The 21,418-nt window shown below is 38.1% G+C and overlaps 1 protein-coding gene across 1 annotated transcript in view; it reads right to left on the bottom strand.

Moving 5' to 3' along the window:
- TYR (tyrosinase) overlaps positions 1-21,418 on the bottom strand; it is a 107,836-nt gene that overhangs the window by 49,862 nt on the left and 36,556 nt on the right. The window contains exon 3 of the mRNA XM_036068889.2: positions 19,459-19,606. Within this exon, the coding sequence (XP_035924782.1) occupies positions 19,459-19,606 (148 nt within the window). The remainder of the gene's footprint in view (positions 1-19,458; positions 19,607-21,418) is intronic.

Genomic DNA, 21,418 nt, shown 5'->3' with positions numbered 1-21,418 from the left:
ACAGGCTCCGACGTAGAAGTGAGGACTGAGAGCACTGTTGAGGGGCACGCGACCCGAGACACTGCAGTTAATAGGAGCACAGACAGAGACAGAAATAGTGTGGCCTGGAGAGCTCACTGAAGAACAGACTAGATCTTTCTGCTCTGAGGCAGAGTGTTGGAAACGGTCTCTTCTGCTCTGACTCTCGGAAGAGACACGGAAAGCTGCCAGGGAAAGCCGCCAGAGAACAAAAGCCCCCCAAAACCAGTTTTCACTGAGCCCATCCACCACCACAGAGGGCAGGGCAACTCTACCCAAACAGGGTTGCCTAAGTAATGCGGAGGGCCCTCCCTCAGAAAAGAAGCTGGGAGAACAAGAGGCCAGCAACCTTAAGGTCCCTAGAAAACAGGTGCATCTTGCTTGGGTTGTGGTCAATAATTTGGACTCTATACATTCCCTCAACCACCCCTCAACAGAATGACTAGGAGGAGGAACCCCCAAAATAGGAACGACTCAGAGATTATGACTTATGCCACAGATTTACAAATGGATACAGATATAACTAAGATGCTGGAGATGGAATTCAGGCTAGCAATTGTGAACACAATAGCTAGAATGGAGAAATCGATTAATGGCAACATAGAGTCTCTAAGGGCAGAAATGAAAGCTGAATTGGCAGAACTTAAAAATGCTATCAATGAGATCGGATCTAATCTAGATAATCTAACAGCTAGGGTAAGTGAGGCAGAAGAATGATTTAGTGACCTGGAAGAAAATTTAATAGATAAAAAGGGAAAAGAGGATGCCAGAGAAAAACAACTCAGAATCCATGAAAATCAAATCAGAGAAATAAGTGACACCATGAAATGTTCCTATGTCAGAATTATTGGAATCCCAGAGTAGGTGGAGAGAAAAAGGACTAGAAGATATATTTAAGGAAATCATAGCTGAGAACTTCCTAATCTGGGGAATAAAACAAACATTCATGTCCTAGAGGCAGAGAGGACCTCTCTCAAGATCAAGGAAAACAGACCAATGCCCCTGTATGTAATAGTAAAACTTGTAAATCTTAGAACCAAGGAAACCATCTTAAGGGCAGTTAGGGGGAAGAGATTCCTTATGTACAGAGGGAGAAATATCAGAATAACGTCAGACCTATTCCCAGAGACCTGGCAAGCCAGAAAGGGCTAGCAAGACATATTCAGGGTACTAAATGAGAAGAACATGCAGCCAAGAATACTTTATCTGGCAAGGCTGTCATTTAGAATGGATGGAGAGATGCAGAGCTTCCAAGACTGGCAGAAACTGAAAGAATATGTGACCACTAAGCCGGCCCCGCAAGAAATATTAAGGGGGTGCTATAAAAGGAGAAAGTCCCCAAGAGTGATATAGAACAGAAATTTACAGAGACAATCTATAGAAACAAGGACATCACAGGCAACATGATGACAATAAATTCATATCTTTCAATAATCACTCTCAATGTGAACGGCCTAAATGCTCCCATAAAAAAGCACAGGGTTGCAGATTGGATAAAAAGACAGGACCCATCCATATGCTGTTTACAAAAGACTCATTTTGAACCTAAAGATACATCCAGACTGAAAGTGAAGGGATGGAGATCCATCTTCCATGCCAACAGACTTCAAAAGAAAGCTGGGGTAGCAATTCTTATATCAGACAAATTAGATTTTAAACTAAAGACTGTAGTTAGAGACACAGAAGGACACTATATCATTCTTAAAGGGTCTATCCAACAAGAAGATCTAACAATTATCAATATCTACATCCCCAACATGGGAGCAGCTATCTACATAAGCCAACTGTTAACCAAAATAAAGAGTCATATTGATAACAATATGTTAATTGTGGGAGACCTCAATACTCCACTCTCAGCAATAGACAGATCATCTAAGCAGAAAATCAACAAAGAAACAAGAGCTTTGAATGACACACTGGACCAGATGGACCTCATAGATATATACAGACATTCTATCCTAAAACAACAGAATACTCATTCTTCTCAAGTGCACATGAAACTTTCTCCAGAATAGACCACATACTGGGTCACAAATCAGGTCTCAAATGATACCAAAAGACTGAGGTTATTCCCTGCATATTCTCAGACCACAATACTTTAAAACTGGAACTCAATCACAAGAAAAAATTTGGGAGCATTTCAAACACTTGGAAGCTAAAGACCACTCTGCTCAAGAAAGTCTGGGTCAACCAGAAAATCAAAGAACTTAAACAATTCATGGAAACCAATGAGAATGAAAACACATTGGTCCAAAACCTATGGGATACTGCAAAGGTGGTCCTAAGGGGGAAATACATAGCCATTCAAGCCTCACTCAAAAAAATAGAAAAGTCCCGAATTCATCAACTAACTCTACACCTTAAAGAACTAGAGAAAAACAACAAATGATGCCTAAGCCACTCATTAGAAGAGAAATAATTAAGTTTAGAGCAGAGATCAATGAATTAGAAACCAGAAACACAGTAGATCAGATCAATGAAACTAGAAGCTGGTTCTTTGAAAGAATTAATAAGATTGATAAACCACTGGCCAGACTTATCCAAAAGAAAAGAGAAAGGACCCAAATTAATAAAATTATGAATGAAAGGGGAGAGATGATGACTAACACCAAGGAAATAGAAACAATTATTAGAAATTATTATCAACAACTATATGCCAATAAACTGAGCAATCTGGATGAAATGGATGCCTTCCTGGAAACCTATAAACTGCCAAGACTGAAGCAGGAAGAAATTGACAACTTGAATAAGCCAATGACCAGTAACGAGATTGAAGCATTGATTAAAAACCTCCCAAGAAACAAGAGTCCAGGGCCTGATGGATTCCCTGGGGAATTCTACCAAACATTCAAAGAAGAAATAATACCTATTCTACTGAAGCTGTTTCAAAAAATAGAAACAGAAGGAAAACTTCCAGGCTCATTCTATGAGGCCAGCATTACTTTAATCCCCAAACCAGGCAAAGACCCCATCAAAAAGGAGAATTTCAGACCGATATCCCTGATGAATATGGATTCCAAAATCCTCAACAAAATCCTAGCTAATAGGATCCAGCAATACATTGAAAGGATCATCCACCACCACCAAGTGGGATTTATCCTCGGGATACAAGGTGGTTCAACATTCGTAAATCAATCAATGTGATAGATTACATTAATAAGAGGAGAGAGAAGAATGATATGGTCCTCTCAATTGATGCAGAAAAAACATTTGACAAAATACAGCCTCCTTTCCTGATTAAAACTCTTCAGAGTACAAGGATAGAGGGAACATTCCTCAAGTTCATAAAACCCATCTATGAAAAACCCACAGTGAATATCATCCTCCATGGGGAAAAGCTGAGATCCTTTCCCTTAAGATCAGGAATATGTCAAGGATGCCCACTCTCACCACTATTTTTCAATATATTACTAGAAGTCCTAGCAACAGCAATCGGACAACAAAAAGAAGTAAAAGGTATTCAAATTGGCAAAGAAGAAGTCAAACTCTCTCTTTTCTCAGATGACATTATACTTTATGTGGAAAACCCAAAAGACTCCACCCCCAAATTACTAGAACTCATACAGCAATTCAGTAATGTGGCAGGATACAAAATCAATGCACAGAAATCAGTTGCTTTCTTATACACTAACAATGCAACTGTAGAAAGAGAAATTATAGAAAGGATCCCATTTACAATAGCACCAAAAACCATAAGATACCTCGGAATAAACCTAACCAAAGAGGTAAAGGATCTATACTCTAGGAACTACAGAACACTCATGAAAGAAATTGAAGAAGACACAAAAAGATGGAAAAATATTCCATGCTCATGGATCAGAAGAATAAACATAGTTAAAATGTCTATTCAACCCAGAGCAATCTATACCTTCAATGCCAGCCCAATCAAAATTCCAATGACATTTTTCAAAGTGCTGGAACAAACAATCCTAAAATTTGTATAGAATCAGAAAAGACCCTGAATCTCCAAGGAAATATTGAAAAAGAAAAACAAAGCTGGGGGCATCCTGTTGCCCAATTTCAAGCTATATTAAAAAGCTGTGATCACCAAGACAGCATGGTACTGGCACAAAAACAGACATATAGACCAATGGAACAGAATAGAGAGCCCAGATATGGACCCTCAACTCTATGGTCAAATAATCTTTGACAAAGCAAGAAAAAATATGCAATGGAAAAAAGACAGTCTCTTCAATAAATGGTGCTTGGAAAATTGAACAGCTATATACAGATGAATGAAACTCGACCATTCTCTAACACCATTCACAAAGATAAACTCAAAATGAAAGAAAGACCTCAATGTGAGACAGGAATCCATCAAAATCCTAGAGGAGAACATAGGCAGTAACCTCTTCAACATTGGCCACAGCAACTTCTTTCAAAATATATCTCCAAAGGCAAGTGAAACAAAAGGGAAAATGAACTTTTGGGACTTCATCAAGATATAAAGCTTCTGCACAGCAAAGGAAACAGTCAACAAAACAAAGAAGCAACCCACAGAATAGGAGAAGATATTTGCAAATGACACTACAGATAGAGGGCTGGTATCCAAGATCTATAAAGAACATCTCAAACTCAACACCCAAAAAACAAATAATCAAGTCAAAAAATGGGCAGAAGACATGAACAGACACTTCTCCAAAGAAGACATACAAATGTCTAACAGACACATGAAAAAATGTTCATCATCATTAGCCATCAGGGAAATTCAAATCAAAACCACACTGAGATACCACCTTACACCAGTTAGAATGGCAAAAATTGACATGGCAAGAAACAACAAATGTTAGAGAGATTGTGGAGAAAGGGGAGCCCTCTTACACTGTTGGTGGGAATGCAAGTTGGTATAGCCACTTTGGAAAACAGTGTGGAGGTTCCTCAAAAAATTAAATGTAGAGCTACCCTATGACCCATAATTGCACTCCTGGGTATTTACTCCAAAGACACAGATGTAGTGAAAAGAAGGGCCATATGCACCCCAATGTTCATAGCAGGAATGTCCACAATAACCAAACTGTGGAAAGAGCCGAGATGCCCTTCAACAGATGAATGGATAAAGAATATGTGGTCCATATATACAATGGAATATTACTCAGCCAACAGAAAGGATGAATACCCAACTTTTACATCAACATGGATGGGACTGGAGGAGATCATGCTAAGTGAAAGAAGTCAAGCAGAGAAAGCCAATTATCATATGGGTTCATTTATTTGTGGAACATAAGGAATAGCATGGAGGACATTGGTAGAAGGAAGGGAAAAATGAAGGTGGCGAAATCGGAGGGAGAGATGAACCATGAGACACTATGGACTCTGAGAAACAAACTGAGGGTTTTAGAGGGGAGGGCGTGGGGGGATGGGTTAGCCTGGTGATGGGTATTAAGGAGGGCACGTACTGCATGGGGCACTGGGTGTTATACGAAAACAATGAACCGTGGATCACCACATCAAAAACTAATGATGTATTGTATGGTGACTAACATAACATAATAAAATAAAATTAAAAAAAAAAACTAATGATGTAATATATGTCAGCTAATTGAACATAATCATAAAAGAAGAAAAAAATGATAAATATATGTAACTTTCTCCTTATAGATTCCTTTGTATAAGGATCCAGCTACAGAAAATTCTTTCATTATTACTGCCGTTGTGACTTGGATTTAGTAATATGTCTTTCCTGAGTTTCCAACAGATTCTCATCCTCATCGTTATTTGTAGATCATTGTGACATTTCGTACATGATAATAGTTATCTTGGGCCTTCTTGACTCCAGGCTAGAAATAACATTTATATTGTATACCCTCGGTTTTCTCTGTTCTCTTCTTTGCCAATCCTACCTGCAGAAATTTTGTTTTGATATTTCCAGAAACCCTTGTATCATCTAAAGTAACTTAATAAAACAAAGTCATATGATAAAAAGACATTTTATGAATAATTTGACAAATGAAGTTCTCAAGATAGCATTTCCTATGAATATTTTATACATCAGTTATCATTCTTTGATTAGTTTTTCCTTTGGAAAAAAATATGGGATATTTTTCCCTAGAGAATCATCTTTAGAATCAAAGCCATATATCTTTTTTCATAGTTTTCTTTTTAAAGCATTTCAGTGTGCTTCACATTTAATGCTTCCCCCCCCCATTTCCTTAGAAAATGTCTCTGAAGTTATAAATTTAGTCATGGATCCCTTATTGTCAAAGAAAAAAAAAAAGCCATTCCAAAACACTTTTTCTGAATTCTTTTCAAACAATTTGCTGTCCTATTTTATTTTGTCATCACATTTTAAAAGCTTGGTCTCATTTGACATTTTCAATTTCTATCTTGTTTTCATTCTACTACAGTTTGACTCTCATCATCACCATCTGTTATGAGCTGAATTATACCACCCCTGGCTGCCTTTATAGGTTGAAGTCCTAATCCCAAGCACCTCAGGATGTGATGGTACTTGGAGATAGGGTCTTTAAAGAGGTAGTTAAGTTAAAATGTGATCATTAGTCCTTATCCAGTATGACTGGTGTCTGTTCTATAAAAAGAGGAAATGCAAACACAGACATGTAGTGGGCGAAGGCCATATGAAGATACTGGGAGAAGACGGACATGTGCAAGCCAAGGAGAGAGGAACCAACCTTGCCAATACCTTGATCTCAGACTTCTAGCCTCCATAATTGTGGGAAAATAAATTTCTCTTGTGCTATGGTACATGGCAGCCCTAGCAAACTAATCTATCACCCTACAGATTATGTTTCTGATATGATTACAGTGACCTCCTCGTTGGCATGATGATAGAACTGAAAGATAGGGATTTTCACATCAGACTAATGAAATTTTTAAATTTAAAATCTTATTTCCATCAATTAGAAGCTCTGAAATATTTAGTCTTTCTGACCTGTTTTCAAGCTTCTAAAAAGGGGATAATAAATACCTACTTTAAGTATTAAGAAAGATAGTGTAAATGGAAATGGCTTGCAGAATATTGAGCCGAGATTAATGAAACTTGTGTTTTATTTCTTTCCTACTGTCCAATTAGCATGTTTCTTTAATTCAGCAGACCGCTGCTATATTGAATGACATAAATTAAAGATAATTTATTTAATATTTTTTCTTAAACCTTCCACAAACTCTTCCTCTCCCATCTTTATTCTTCTAGTCAGCTCCTACCTCATTTAGAGCTGATGACCTCCCCTCATATTTCAGTGAGAAAATGGAAGTAATTGAATCAGAAGACCCTAATTTTTCCAACAGCAAGTTTACAAATACACGTGCATCTACATCCTATATTTTATATCCATTCAAGCATAAAGGAAGACCCATCCCTAGTCGTTGCAAAGGCCCACCTCTCCACTGGGCTTTGGACCTCAAATCTCAAGAAGCTTTCTCTGGCAGAATTTCCCTCTCATTAACATGTCTCTTCCTCTGTAGTTTTTCATTTCCACTGGCATACAAACATTCGTTAATATCCTCTCTCTTTAAAAAGGAATACAAATTTTCAATTTCTTCCTTGGTCCCCTATCCCCTTCCCCGCTTCCCATCTCTCTGCTCCTTTTCTCGTCAAAAGCTTTCAAAAGAGTTGTGTAGAACCCACTTACTCTGGCTCCTGATGCTCCTATTCTACTATAACTGTTGCTCTCAGAGACACAACTACCCCCATGTTTTCAGACCTGATAGGTTCTTTCTCTCCCCACTGTATTAATCTCTTAAGAGCACTAGATACATTTTTTCACTTCATTTTTTTGCCTACATGGCTTTTGTGACTTATTATCCTTGTTGCTCTCCTCCCTCATTGACCAGTGATTCTCATCCTTCCTTGCTGACTCACCTGTATCCACTCATCCTTTTGATAGGGTTTGCCAGACTGTGGCTTTTCCTCTATTTATTCTGAGAGCCAGGGTGTTCTCCCTCCACTCCACTCACCATATCCAAAAAGGACCCTAATATATCCAAGAGAGAACTCTTGATTCAGTTTTCTTTACTAAATTCATTACTTGCCTTGTCTTTTCTACTTCAGTAATGGCCCCTTTCTCTTCCCTAACGCTCCTAATCCTGTCATCTTGATTTCACTTTTTTTTTCTTTTTAGTATTAGATACATTTATATCATCATCTAGTCCAGTGACACATCCTGTTGGCTTTATCTCTGAAATACATGTGGGCTCAGTCTCATTCATAAAAACTCTGTCATCACCCAACTGGTTGACATCACTATCATCTCTTGTTTGGACTAGTACAATAGAGTAATTTATGTCCCTATTAAAGTTCTGGCCCCAACAATCCATTTATCACAGTAGTCAGGATAACTTTCGAAAATGTCAATCATCTTAAAATTATGGCACTACCCTGATAAAATCATTTAAAATCTTTCCACTGTTCTTAGGCCTCTGCTGATCTCTGCTGATGTCTTTAACCTCATCTTGTACCAGGTTCCCTATGGATGCAAGATGGTAAACACTATCTTTTGTTTTGCTGGTTTCCCTGAGACAAGCCAAGCTCTTTCCTGCCATGGGCCCTTTGGAATTGTTCTTCTCACTTCCTTAAATATTTTCCCAAAAGAATTTTCTGGCTGACTCCTCACGAGTCCAGTGTCAACTTATAGCTCATTTCCTCAGAGAAGCCAGTCTATCTAAATTGGAAATTTTCCAAGTAATTCTTTATAAAATATATATTTTATATCACATTATAGTGCTTAATTGGATTTTGTGTTTATTTCTCTATTTCCTGGTTTATTTGTGTTTTCCCCTTCTAGAATGCAAACATCTTAATGGCAAGACCTTGTCTGTCTTATAACTGTGCACTAAGAACTTTTGTATACTTTTATAAAAATATATTAATTATCAAAGCTACAACTTCAGATAGCTACTAATATTAGCAGAATTTTATGGCTGAGAAAGGGAAGGCTTAGGGGACAATAAGCAGTTTGCCAGGAATCATGGAGCTAGATGTAGCAGGCTTGGGATTCAAAATGAGGTATGTCTTTGCTAAAATCTGTGATCTTAATCACATGATTCATTGCCTCCTAGTCTCCTGATTTCCAGCTTTTTGACAAAAGCCCTGTTCATCCCTTCGACCTAATATTTGGTGCTATTTCAGCCACTCTGACCTTTGGCTCTCTAAATAATTATGGTGAGGACCTTCCTATAGTCACGCTGCTTCTGCCTTCCCTGGTTAAATATCCCCCTGTCATGTTAAAAAATTCCATTCTGTCTCTGAGACCTCCTGCTTGGCACCACAAGACCTTGAAATACTTTTCTCTCTACTTCGCAGAAAACTGTGTCCTTGAGCAGGTCACCATCTCTGGTCCCCAGCTTCCTTATTTGTAAAGCGAGGGGTTCGGATTGATCTTGACATTCTCTTTCAGATTTAAAAATTCAGCAAAAATGATGACAACTCATGTTTCTTTATCCTCTTTCATTTAGAATTTTTAAGTTATCAATACTTTAAGCAATTTAATTCCCCTACTACTAAAACAAATTAATCCCGCAAAGAGTTGGGAGATGTCCCACATTGTAGGAGGAACATTCTTTAGGTTATTACAGTACATGGCTTCTTCATCAGCTAATAGGGTGCAATTCAATTCCCTTAGATTAATATTTTACTCCACCACAAAATGTTATTGATAGCCCAGCAGATGGCTGCCTGCCTTAGAATTATCATACCACACTTTAGTCTAGTAAGTATTTAATGAATGTGTGCTATGTGCCAGGGTCTGTGTTAGGTGCTAGACTCTGTGCTGGATGCAAGAGTGGTCAATACATAGACCCTGTCTTCAAGGAGCTCAAGACTTATTGGGAGAGAATGAGAAAAACCTACAATTGGTCTAACCAAAGCCTACTGATATAAGAGCTCAATTGAAAAATAACAGCAACAACAAAATTAGCCATGGGAATATGGGTAAGTATAACTATGATGTTATAGCTGCTCCCTGTTCTAGGGAATTAATTCTGCTTTAGAAAACAAACAGGGAACATTTTGAAAACTGGTTACAATCCAACAATATGAAAAGACACCAAGAAACAGCCAGGTCCTCCTCTGCCATTCCATCTGATTCCTAGAGCAGACTTAAGACATTTCTCTGGCTTCTGAACTCACCTCCTTCTATAACCCTGGGATTTCTGCCTTTCTAAGCAAGCTTCAGCCTTGCAGTCAGCAGCAGGCAAGCAATCTGCTGTTCATTCCTAAAGCTCCAGGGACCTGCCTTCTGCCTGGACTATTTCTAGGCTGCCAAGTTGGCAAGGCACTTGCTTTATGGGCATGTGGATCAGGGCAGCCTTCTTTGCAGGATGGCCTAGGGGATGCTTGGGGAGTAGAGTGGAGGGGAAGCCTCAGCAGCAAATACAGCCAACAAGTCTCTCCAAAAGATGTAATTAATCTGTAGCTGTGTTGTGAGGCAGGCTTGCCATCCCTGGAACATTCTGCTTCACGTTGGTACCTAGCTGGGATTCCCATGCACTCAAGAGACAGGCTACAGGATGGGGTGTTATCTATACTGAGGAACACATGGAAAATAAATAACAAAAGCACTGTATGAGCTTTTAAAAGTCCCTTACACTCTATTCCCTTTACAACAGCTAGTCACGGTATAATGTGTTATAGTTTTTAAAGTGTAAACTGATATTCCTATGAGGAAGGCAGTATTATTAATGCCACTTTATAAGAGGAAAATAAGGCTGGGAGAGGTTCAGCAACCTTCCCAAGGTCACACAAGTATCACAAGCCAGGACATGCTCACAGGCCTCTGATTGCAGGTGTCAGGGTTCATCCACTAGAGCACTTCTCTTCCCCACTTATAATCCAGGGACCAGACCACGAGCTCCTAGAGGCTGGGTGCTGGACCCACCTTCTCCACCTCCACCGTCCTTCGCCCCTGAGTCCCGGGCCTGCCTAGTCAGGCTGATGGAGAGCCCCACCCACCTCAGAGGGGGGTTAAGAATCAGTGAAAACTTAAGCTTCTGGGCACTCTCAATGGGAAACCTCCCCACTCCATTTTCAGCCTTGTCTTTGTTCTCCTTCCCACCCCTGCACCCCGCTGCTCCCCGCCCCCCACCCCCGCCAGTTGGAGCTTGCTAAGTATTTCTTTTTTACCAACTTGTTCTTGGAGTCCCCTCCTGCTGCACTAATCCTGCTGCTCTGCTGGTGCTCAAAATAACCACCTCTTCTGGCAGCCCCTGCTCCCCTGTTGAGGGAAGAGAATATTCTTTCTCTCTCTATACACGTCTTCTGCTAACTCTCTAAATTCCTTATGAAGAAGCATATAGTACAGGTTAAGGACACGGGTTCGTATCCTGACAGATGACTTCTCCTCTCTGTGCTTCAGTCTATTCATCCCTCAGCTAAGGATGAAAATGGCCTTTCACTGGTAGGACTGCCCGTCAAGCCACGTGAGGCACTTAGCATTCGGGGCACAGTAAGCCCAGTTAGCTGTGTTCTTAGCATCTTTTTTTTTTTTTTTTAAAGGTTTTATTTATTTATTTGACAGAGAGAGAACACAAGCAGGGGGAGTGGGAGAGGGAGAAGCAGGCTTCCCGCTGAGCAGGGAGCCCGATGCGGGGCTCGACCCCAGGACCCTGGGATCACGACCCCAGCCGAAGGCAGCCGCGCAACCGACTGAACCACCCAGGCACCCCCGTGTTCTTATCATCTTACTGTGTTTTAACTTTTGTCTCGTTCCTAAAGGTTTTTTGTTTTTTTTTAACCTCATGCTTCTGTGCCTTTCTTATTTTGTTCCCTATGCATCGAATGTTTTTACTACCAAAATTCACAAGTCAAAAATCCAACTCATTCTTCATAAAGCCACCAGTCATAAGAGTATTCCAAACAAGAGACCCAAGAGTTCATTGACTAGGCAACCTGTGCCGGGCTTGGGGCAGGTGCTACAGATCTAGGGGTTGAAGAGGACAGCTCCTGGGGTCCTGACATTTTGGTGCTCTTCTCTGCTCTTTCACATACCCCAGCCTATTAAACCACTCTGACTCAAGACTTTGACATCTTGTTTTGTGTTACTTAGCTATTCACATATCTGGACTGGGTGGCTTTAGGTATTTAGTGACTCCTGCAGCCTGATGGCCTAATACAGCACATGAAACAAAGAGGGTACTTATTGTGGAACTAACAGATGAATGCATGCATGCATGCAGAGGTGTGCTTGCTTTTGCCCATGTGAGTCCTTCTTGAGTGATTAGGTGTCAAGGAAAGGGAAGTATTTCCAAAGCTCCTTTTCTCTGGCTCTGACATTTATCCACATACACCATCCGGCAGGCACCCATGCTCCTCTTCCTTCCGGAGAAAACTATAAGCATAAAAACTCCGACTTCCATTGCTTAAACATTGGCTTTGCTTGATGGGTGTTGTAGTGTTAGGTTGGTTTAAAGTCTCAAATCCCTCTATTTTTAGCCAGATTTATGCCCCAAATCTGGTCTTCTTAGAGAAAAAGAAGAAATAACACCCCAACCTATTCTTTCTTTTAGGGTAATCGCTCAACCTTCTCTTTTTGCCAGAGTTGTTTTTTTTGTTTTTTGTTTTTAACAAACCTGAGAACAGCTAGAGTCCCTTGTGAGACCTTATTCTGAATGGCAGAGGAAAAAAATGTAACTACGAATTGGACTTATTTGTCAGTTACCTATTAATCATAACTAAAAAACAGGATTAAACTGTCACTAAGAAACCTGTGAAAGCCCTGTAATTGTGCTAATGCATTCTATTGTCATTTCTTAAAAAAAAATATCCAGAATATTATAGAATCCAGAAAGGACCTTGGAGCTTTTATAGCAATCCATTCTTTTTTACAGATAAGAATACTGCAAAACAAGAAAGTAAACACACTGATGCCACCAACGAATGAATAAAAAAGGCCATATAAAAACAATTAACTTCTTAAGTGACAAACATACCATTAAAACTTAAAAGATAATTTTAAAATGCAGAAAATATTTGTAATGTTTATGATAAAAGGGCCTCCTTTTAAAAATATTATGAAGAGCCTATACACTTTAGTAATAAAAAGGCAAAAAAAAAAAAATATATATATATATAAAATAGCAACAAATGTCAACAGATTTTAGGGAAAAAAATCTATAATATGTACAGGAAATAGAGAAATTCAAATAGATATTTTTCTACTTTTCAGAGTAGCAGAGGTTAATAAGGCTGATGACCTCTCTCTCATGCAGGTGAAGGTGAAGGAAATACTTTTATTCTCTACTTGTGGGAATGTAGTTGGCACAATCATTTTTGAAAGGTAATTTAGGAATACCTACAAATTTTAAATGTATTTAACCTCTCACCTTTCAATTCCAATGTTAAGAATTTGTTCTTTAGCTATACTCACAATATTCAAAATTATATATATGGTACATGTATATACATATATGTATATACACACATTGTCTAGCAAAAAAAAAAAAAACAGAGAGCGAGAAACAATCAAAATGCCTGTTAAAAAGTGATTACTAAATTAAAGTGCATCCATATAATGGAATTTTTTTTACACATTTATTGATTCATTTAAAGAGAGCAATGATGAACACATAGCATGTTAATGGTATCTTAATATTATAATGAAATTAGTGTTGACCTTGTGGAGCCCTTAAGCTCTGTCTTAAAGTGTCAGTTTGTTCCATAATATGAAGGAGCTAATAAAAGACAAAATTTGGAAAGTAAATTTTATTTGACCTGATTTAAAATACCTAAGTTTGAAAAAGTTACAAAATTTGTTAAAAATCTTAGCAAAATGTTTTCAATTTTGATGGCTTTATATACTTCCTTAGTTTTTTGCTTATTGCCTTTGCCTACAATATGAAGGATTATGCTTTACTTTCTGGATAGCAGAGAATCTGTGTCTAACCAGAATAATTTCCTATATTTTATGTTGACTTTATTATATTCCTGACTATTTAAGAAAGAAAATCAGGAGGCGCCTGGGTGGCTCAGTCAGTTAAGCATCTGCCTTTGGCTCAGGTCATGATCCCAGCGTCCTGGGATTGAGCCCTGCGTCTGGCTTCATGCTCAGCGGGGAGCCTGCTTCTCCCTCTCCCTCTGCCTGCCTGACTGCCTACTTGTGATCTCTCTCTCTCTCTGTCAAGTAAATAAATAAAATCTTAAAAAAAAATTAAAAAAAAAAGAAATAAGAACAAAGGTTTCTCTTTCCTCACTTGTAAAAGAACTAAGATTCTTTATAATCATGTTACCTTCTTTTTTTTATTTTAAAATGTTTTACTGCCAATTTGATTAAATATATAACCAAATATTGTTTTTCAGGCACCTATAATCCCATCTTAATCAAGTGTTCAGTTCTCCTCTGATAACTTTAATTTCTGTCTTGCCCACATCAGATCCTAAATATAGAAAAAGTTAAATAAATCTTTTAGAATATCTTTTACACCTAAAACTCTCTGTGATTTCTTAGAGGGTTCCTGGAAAAACCACAAAACTTTGTTCTTTCATCTTATGAAAAGAGAGAGAGAAATAAGTAGGTTTATTTCTTAGTTACGATTGTTGAGTTACATGGGAAGAGTTCTCAAAGAGGAAGAGATACTCAGCCTTCCTTAGGTTAAATTTGTATAAGTAAATGACATTAATATTCATTATTATTAATATTCATATTAATGTTAATAATAAGTAAATGACTATTAATTGTCTTTTAGAAACTGTATGCTTTATGGGAAGTTCCTAAGATTCATCAATGCCCTGACTGTCCATGATACCTTTCTATTTATGAGTCCTAATGGTGCTTTGCCTGATATTAAACAGCAAGAGAACGGTGTCATGTCATAATTTCAGTTGTTTAAAATGGGGTTAACTAGCCCATAGCCTTCTCCTTTTTTTCAGAGAAGTTTTGGGTTCACAACAAAATTGAGAGGAAGGTACAGAGATTTCCCATCTACCTTCTGCCCTGACACATGCATCACCTCCTCCATGAGCAACATCCCTCCCCAGAATGATACATTTAGTACAACTGATGACCCTACAATGGCACATCATTACCTCCCAGAGCCCATAGTTTACATATGGGTTTACTCTTAGTGGTATACATTCTTCAGGTTTAGAAAAATATATAACAACCTATATCCATCATTATAATATCATAGAGTGTATTTTCAGTGCCTTAAAACTCCTCTGTGCTTTGCCTATTCATCTGCCCCTGTTCTCACCTCTGACAACCACTGATCATTTTATAGTCTCCATAGTTTTGCCTTTTCCAGAACATCATAGAGTTGGAATTCTACAATATGTAACCTCTTCAGATTGGTTTATTTTACTTAATAACATATATTTAAGTTTCCTCCATTTTTTTTATGGCTTAATAGCTCATTTCTTTTTATCTCTGAACAATCCACTGTCTGGATATAGCACAGTTTATTTATCCATTCACCTACTGAAGAACATTTTGGTTACCTCCATGTTTTGGCAATTATGAATAAGGTTGCTGTAAGCTTCCATGTGCAGATATTTGTGTGGGCATATGTTTTCAGCTCCTCTGGGTAAATACCAAGAAGCGTAATTGCTGGATCATATGGTAAGAGTAGGTTTAGTTTTGTAGAAAGCTGCCAAACTATCTTCCAAAGTGGTCATATCATTTTGCATTTCCACCAGCAACGATTGAGAGCTCCTGTCCCACTCTATCCTCACCAGTATTTGGTGGTGTCATTGTTCCAGATTTGGGCCATCCTAATAGGTGTATATATTGTTGTTTTAATTTGCATTTCCCTGATGACATGATGTGGAGTATCTTTTCATGTGCTTACTTGCCATTGTATATCTTCTCTGGTGAGGTATCTATTAAGGACTTTGACTCACTTTTTAATTGGATTCATTTTCTTCTTGTTGAATGTTAAGAGTTCTTTTTATATTTTGGATTAAGTCCTTTATCAGGTATGTGTTTTGCAATCATTTTCTCCCAGTCTGTGGCTTATCTTCTCATTCTCTTGATAGATGATGAAATTCTATAAAGCTTTCAAAAGGAAAGTAGATCTACATGTACAGATGTGGAAACATATCTGAGATTATTAAGTAGGAAAAAAGTACAGAATTATGTGCAAATACAATTCTTCAGTGTATATTGGAATGGTGGAGTGAGGCTTCTCTTGTTAATTTGTTCCTTTCTCTACTTTTCTGAATTTCCTAAATTGCAGACTGGATTTGTAGCATTTGCCAATTTCATGGTATAAATACTCCCACCATGGCTAATTTCAAACTATAGTTTGAGGTCACTAAAGCAAAGTGGGGAAAAGATGTCCATATTAGATCTTGCTAGCCACTGTGGGCTGGCTCCAGCACACTCTGGATGGGAGACATGGTTACAGATAGGCATGGTCTGGATAGACTTCATGGAGGAGGTGAAAATTGAAACTAGTCTTAAAGATTGTATAAAAATTAGATAACTAAAGGAAAATATGTTCCAGGTTTGGAGAATAGTATAAGCAATGCATAGAGGCAGGAAGGAATGTGGAATATGTAGGCAAATATATTCAGCATCTAGTGGGTACTCAATAAATATATTTGTGAATAGTTGAATGGCAGTGAATCAGCCATCTGAATGAGAAGAGACTTGAGAGGTATTCCAAGTGGTAATCCATGGGTCTCTACCCTTCATCATGGTGTTTTTCCCTCCCTCTCCATCCCCAGAATCTTCATCAGCTTGGCTCTGTGGGCTGAGTGAGAAACTACTTGGCCATTTGTTTATTATTTTTCAGTTATTTTAATAACCATACTGGTATCTAATAGTAAGATAGGATTAGCAGAGAATTCTAAGAGGGTAGAAAATTTTAATTTTCTAGAGGGGAGGGGGTGGGGGGATGGGGGTGGAGGGATGGGTTAGCCTGGTGATGGGTATTAAAGAGGGCGTATACTGAATGGAGCACTGGGTGTTACACGCAAACAATGAATCATGGAACACTACATCAAAAACTATTGATGTAATGTATGGTGATTAACATAACATAATAAAATAAAAAAAATAAATAAACATGACATGATAGTTGTCTTTAAATATTTTTAAAGGGCTGTCATGTGGAAGAGGGATTAGAATTTTTTTTTTTTTTTGCCCTTGTCTTTGCGAAAGGGAAGAAATTAAAAGGAGGAAAATTTCAGCTCAGTACGAAAAATAACTTTCTACTAAAATGGACTTTCTGAATGCCATCTTTAGAGGTATCTACTCAGAAATTGCGCAGAATCCTCTCTAGGATCTTGTGGCGCATTCCTGTTTATATGCACCTCCCAACTTTGAACTATCCAGATTGCAGTGTCCATGAAGGCCAAATCCATATGCTATGTTTTCTTTTTTTTAACCAGTAGAAGTGGTCCAGTGCCCTGAACAGAGTAGGACCTTAATAAACATTTATTGAATATATGAATGTTGAATTTACCTTTCTATATATTTCAGCAGGAAACGAAAGGTTGTGTCTGCAATGCAGAGTTAAAGTAAACATTTGTACCAATTCAGATTTATTCTTTATTTAAAATAGAATTGTTGAGCTAAAAATTAACAAAAAAAAAAAAAAAAAAGAGTGGCCGAGCAGCCTAAAAGCCACGTATCTGCATAATGGATCTATCTCTGTTAAACAAACATGCCTCGAGACACTGATTTCAAGTATAGTATTTTCTATGAAGACAGATACAGGCAAGCTAGCTGAAGATCAACTTTTTTTTCTCTCTTCTGGCATATAAATATGGAATTCTGTGGTTTGGCGGGGGTCAGCAAACTTTTTCTATAAAAGGCCAGCAACTAAATCTTTCCCACTTCGTGGGCCATATGGCCTCAGTCACAACTACTCGGCTTGGCCTTTATAGTGAAAGCAGCCGCAGATAAGACATCAATGAATGATTGTGGCTGGCCTCCCATCAATCCTTATTTACAAATAAGGCAGGAGACAGATTGGGCCTATAAGCCATAGTGTGCTGATTTCTTGCTTAGAGCATCAAGGTGTCTAGAAAATCTAGAATTCTTTAAAGTTCATGGGACACTAAAGATCAAAAAATGCCAAGAGTTAGCAAGGACAATAGGATGTAAAAATGACTTCATAAAAAGAGCTCAATCTATCTTTTCTGGTAAAATGTTTTTCCAAACCTCCTGCTCCCTCCTTTCTATACGGGTATAGGTACTTATGATGTCATGTTAATATCATAATTTTGGTGCTTATACACTTTCTTAAAAACTGATTACTGACTGAAACTTGACTTGGGCTGTTACTTAATTTCTATAAAATTAGAGCTGTCCTGCACAATAACAATCTGCCTAATAATCTTCTAGGCTCACGGTCACTTTTTTATCTGATGTCATGTCCATGTTCCTAGGGAAATGAATGAGTTAGAAATGGTGATAATTTGAGTAAAACACTTATTTTCAGTGTCAGTTTCTTTATCTTTAAATCAGGAAAAATAGAACTTGTTGTATTTACCACAGAGAAGGAAAGTATTATCTTAATGGCAAGTATAAATCTGTGCCTTTTATTCAATGGAGAAAATTACCTAAGAGAGGACCAAAAAAAAAAAAAAAAAAAAGTCTTACAATCATCAGTCATGATTCAATGCTTTACCTTCTCCTCTCTTCTTGAAGAATTCCAGAAACAGACAGCTGACCTTCCTCCAAGTACTTTCTCTTCTGCTATCATCACCTATGATTAAGTCTAAACCTTTACGGATAAGGCATTGCACATGTAACAAAGAGGAAGAGAGATAATAAGGGTGAAAAAGGCTCCAGGAGCATTAAGTCACTTTAAACAAGACGGTTGGGCCATAGTGCATCATGTCTGGAGAGCTAATCATATAATGCTCAGGCCGATGGTTGAGATCAAAGACCATATCTGCTTCTATGTGAGGGTCTGAGATTGGAAAAGAAGAAATAATAATAACATTGGCAGAGAGAAAGAAAATGTTTTGAAGAGAGATGTAGCAGATTTGTGTCCTGCCCAGATGTCCTTAGATCCCTTGTGCCAGCTCTGTGCACCCACCTCTCTGATTCTACATGTTTGATTCCCAGCCACAGGGCCCTGCCACATTCAGAAGACTGCCCTTGGGCACTGGAGCACCACATAGCTGGTCTGGAATGGACTAGTACCTGGGAGCTTTATAGCTCCTACCTCAGGGCAACCTGTAACCAATGACTATTTGATATGTTAATACAAAAACTCAGTTCCCTTGTTTTAAGGCAAAACAAACTGAGGTGTAATTCACACTCTGCCAAAATCTGGCTGAGTCCGGGACTTCAGCTGAAATCATACTCTTATTTGGCTTTTTTCCCCTTCTTACTGTGCTTTACCCATTCTCTTACTGGTTTCTCTTTAATAAAACACTTAAAACATTTGCATCCAAATCCTTAGTTTCGGGTCTGTTTCCGGAAGAACCTGATCTGAGACAATAGACTGTACCATAATTTCTTAGCTTTTATGTAATAAAGTCCCACTACATTTAACACCAATAAGCACATAATTTATGAAAAAGTGTCAACCAACCTGTCAACGAATGCATGGTGAAGAAGAAAAATGGGGTCGTTGGCAGACCCCTGTACCTGAGACATTGTCCCATTCATATAGATGTGCAGGGCGTTGTGCATACTGCTTTGAGAGGCATCTGCTATCCCAGTAAGTGGACTAGCAAATCCTGTTGGCAACAAGAAGATTGGAAAGGAAAAATCAGTTTGCACCGATAACTGAAAATCTCAATGATTATCTCATTTGGTTTGCAACTACACTCGGGCACTTAACTCCAAGTAATAAAAATCTATAATAAAATTCATTCTCTGTGGGGATTCCTTACATTTTGCATGCCTACTGAGTATTTAAGAAATCTTGGTGGAATTGAAAGCTGTTAATCTGGGTACAGTGGACTGATTAACCAGATGGAATAGGTAGAGCCAATCGTATTCCCTCCTGTTGCTTCTGCCTATTATTTCTCCATTAGATACTGCAAAGGAATAAGACCTTTTTATACTAATCAGCGTGGTCGCTCTCCCTTCAGTCTTTAATGGCACTTAGAGCAGATCTCTCCAGCCAGTTACATGTCTCCTTGTTTCCCAGTTCTGGTGGTAGCTTTTAATTTTGGTTTCTAGTTTCAAAGAAAACAGAAAATTTGTGACCTTCCCTATCACAGCCTGGAGAACATCAGGTCAGAATATGTTTGAGTTTGCAAACCATTTATTTCAAAATTAATCAGAACTCCATTAAATGGTTCCTTTCATTGCATCAGGAATACTAATAGTGGGAGAATAATGATAATACAAGCTATTATTTTCTGAATATTAATTGTGCTAAACGCTTTTGGTGACATATGTCCTCCAACCTTTTCAGCAACGCTGTCAATTAAAAATTATTTATCTCCACTGGAAAGAAGAGAAAAAGAGAAAACTGAGGCTCAGAGAAGTTGAAGTCCCCTAGGCAACACAGGGAGTTGGTAGAGTTGGAATTTTAACTTTGATCAACTAAGCTTCAATACCTGAGCTCTGGCTATTTTGCATTCTCTTTCACACAGTCCCTGGGAAGAAGAAGAGGAAGATAGCATTTCAGAGTTCATTCAGGCAAAACATAAAACATAAATAGAACTCAGATTCAGAACCAGAGAAAGAAGTCCATTTAGCAAACTTAGTTGGGGGAATATGGCCAAAGGCATATTATTAAATTTCAGAATTTAGAAATATCATACAGAAACTGGAACATAATAATAATAAAGGTAGGATACACACAGTGAAGGCACTATGATTTGGGCAGGGGAGGTCTAGCTAATTTTATGCAACTAGGATTATTTTGTTGTCAACCTGTTCATTTTCAAAGGTGCAGCTCTTGACTTCCACATTCGATGCTTTGTGCCCTTCCACCATTGTGGCTGAGTATTCCTGCCCCTCAATTTGTGATTTTTTTCCCCTCTCCTTTTGAGCTTTTTGTGCTCATTCTAGGAGATCATGCTAAGCCTGGCTCCTACTGGGAGCTTAGCCTAAGAACATGCACTTCTCTCCCCTCTCGTCTATGAAACTTTTGTGATTATATACATAAGGCCTTTACGATATGCAGGGATTTTTCTAAGAGCTTGACATGATTAATTTCATATACCCTTCAGAGTGATCCTACAAATTAGGTACCTTTATCATCTCCATTATATCAGTTTGAAAAAAAGGGGCTTAGAGAAGTCAAGTAACTTGTGTAAGATTTAGAAACAAATAAGAGAAATTAAGGTTGGGACACAAGCTTGTTTTCTTCTAGAGCTCAGGCTCTTGAATGTAATGGTTTACTGCCTTTCCTATGTAGCAATAAATCCTGCATCATGGAAGACAAACTTCTGTACAGCAATGGTCTTTAAGCTTTTACCCTTGATAGCACCAAATGAAAGTTTTAAGACCACATTTTATATGTGCTCTCACATATTGTTAAGTAGATCCAGATTATTTTAATCCTAACTGTAAATACTTTCAGAGGATATAAC

Source organism: Halichoerus grypus, chromosome 11 (assembly GCF_964656455.1).
Source record: "Halichoerus grypus chromosome 11, mHalGry1.hap1.1, whole genome shotgun sequence".
Lineage (NCBI taxonomy): Eukaryota > Metazoa > Chordata > Mammalia > Carnivora > Phocidae > Halichoerus > Halichoerus grypus.
This window is presented reverse-complemented; position numbering and strand designations above follow the sequence as displayed.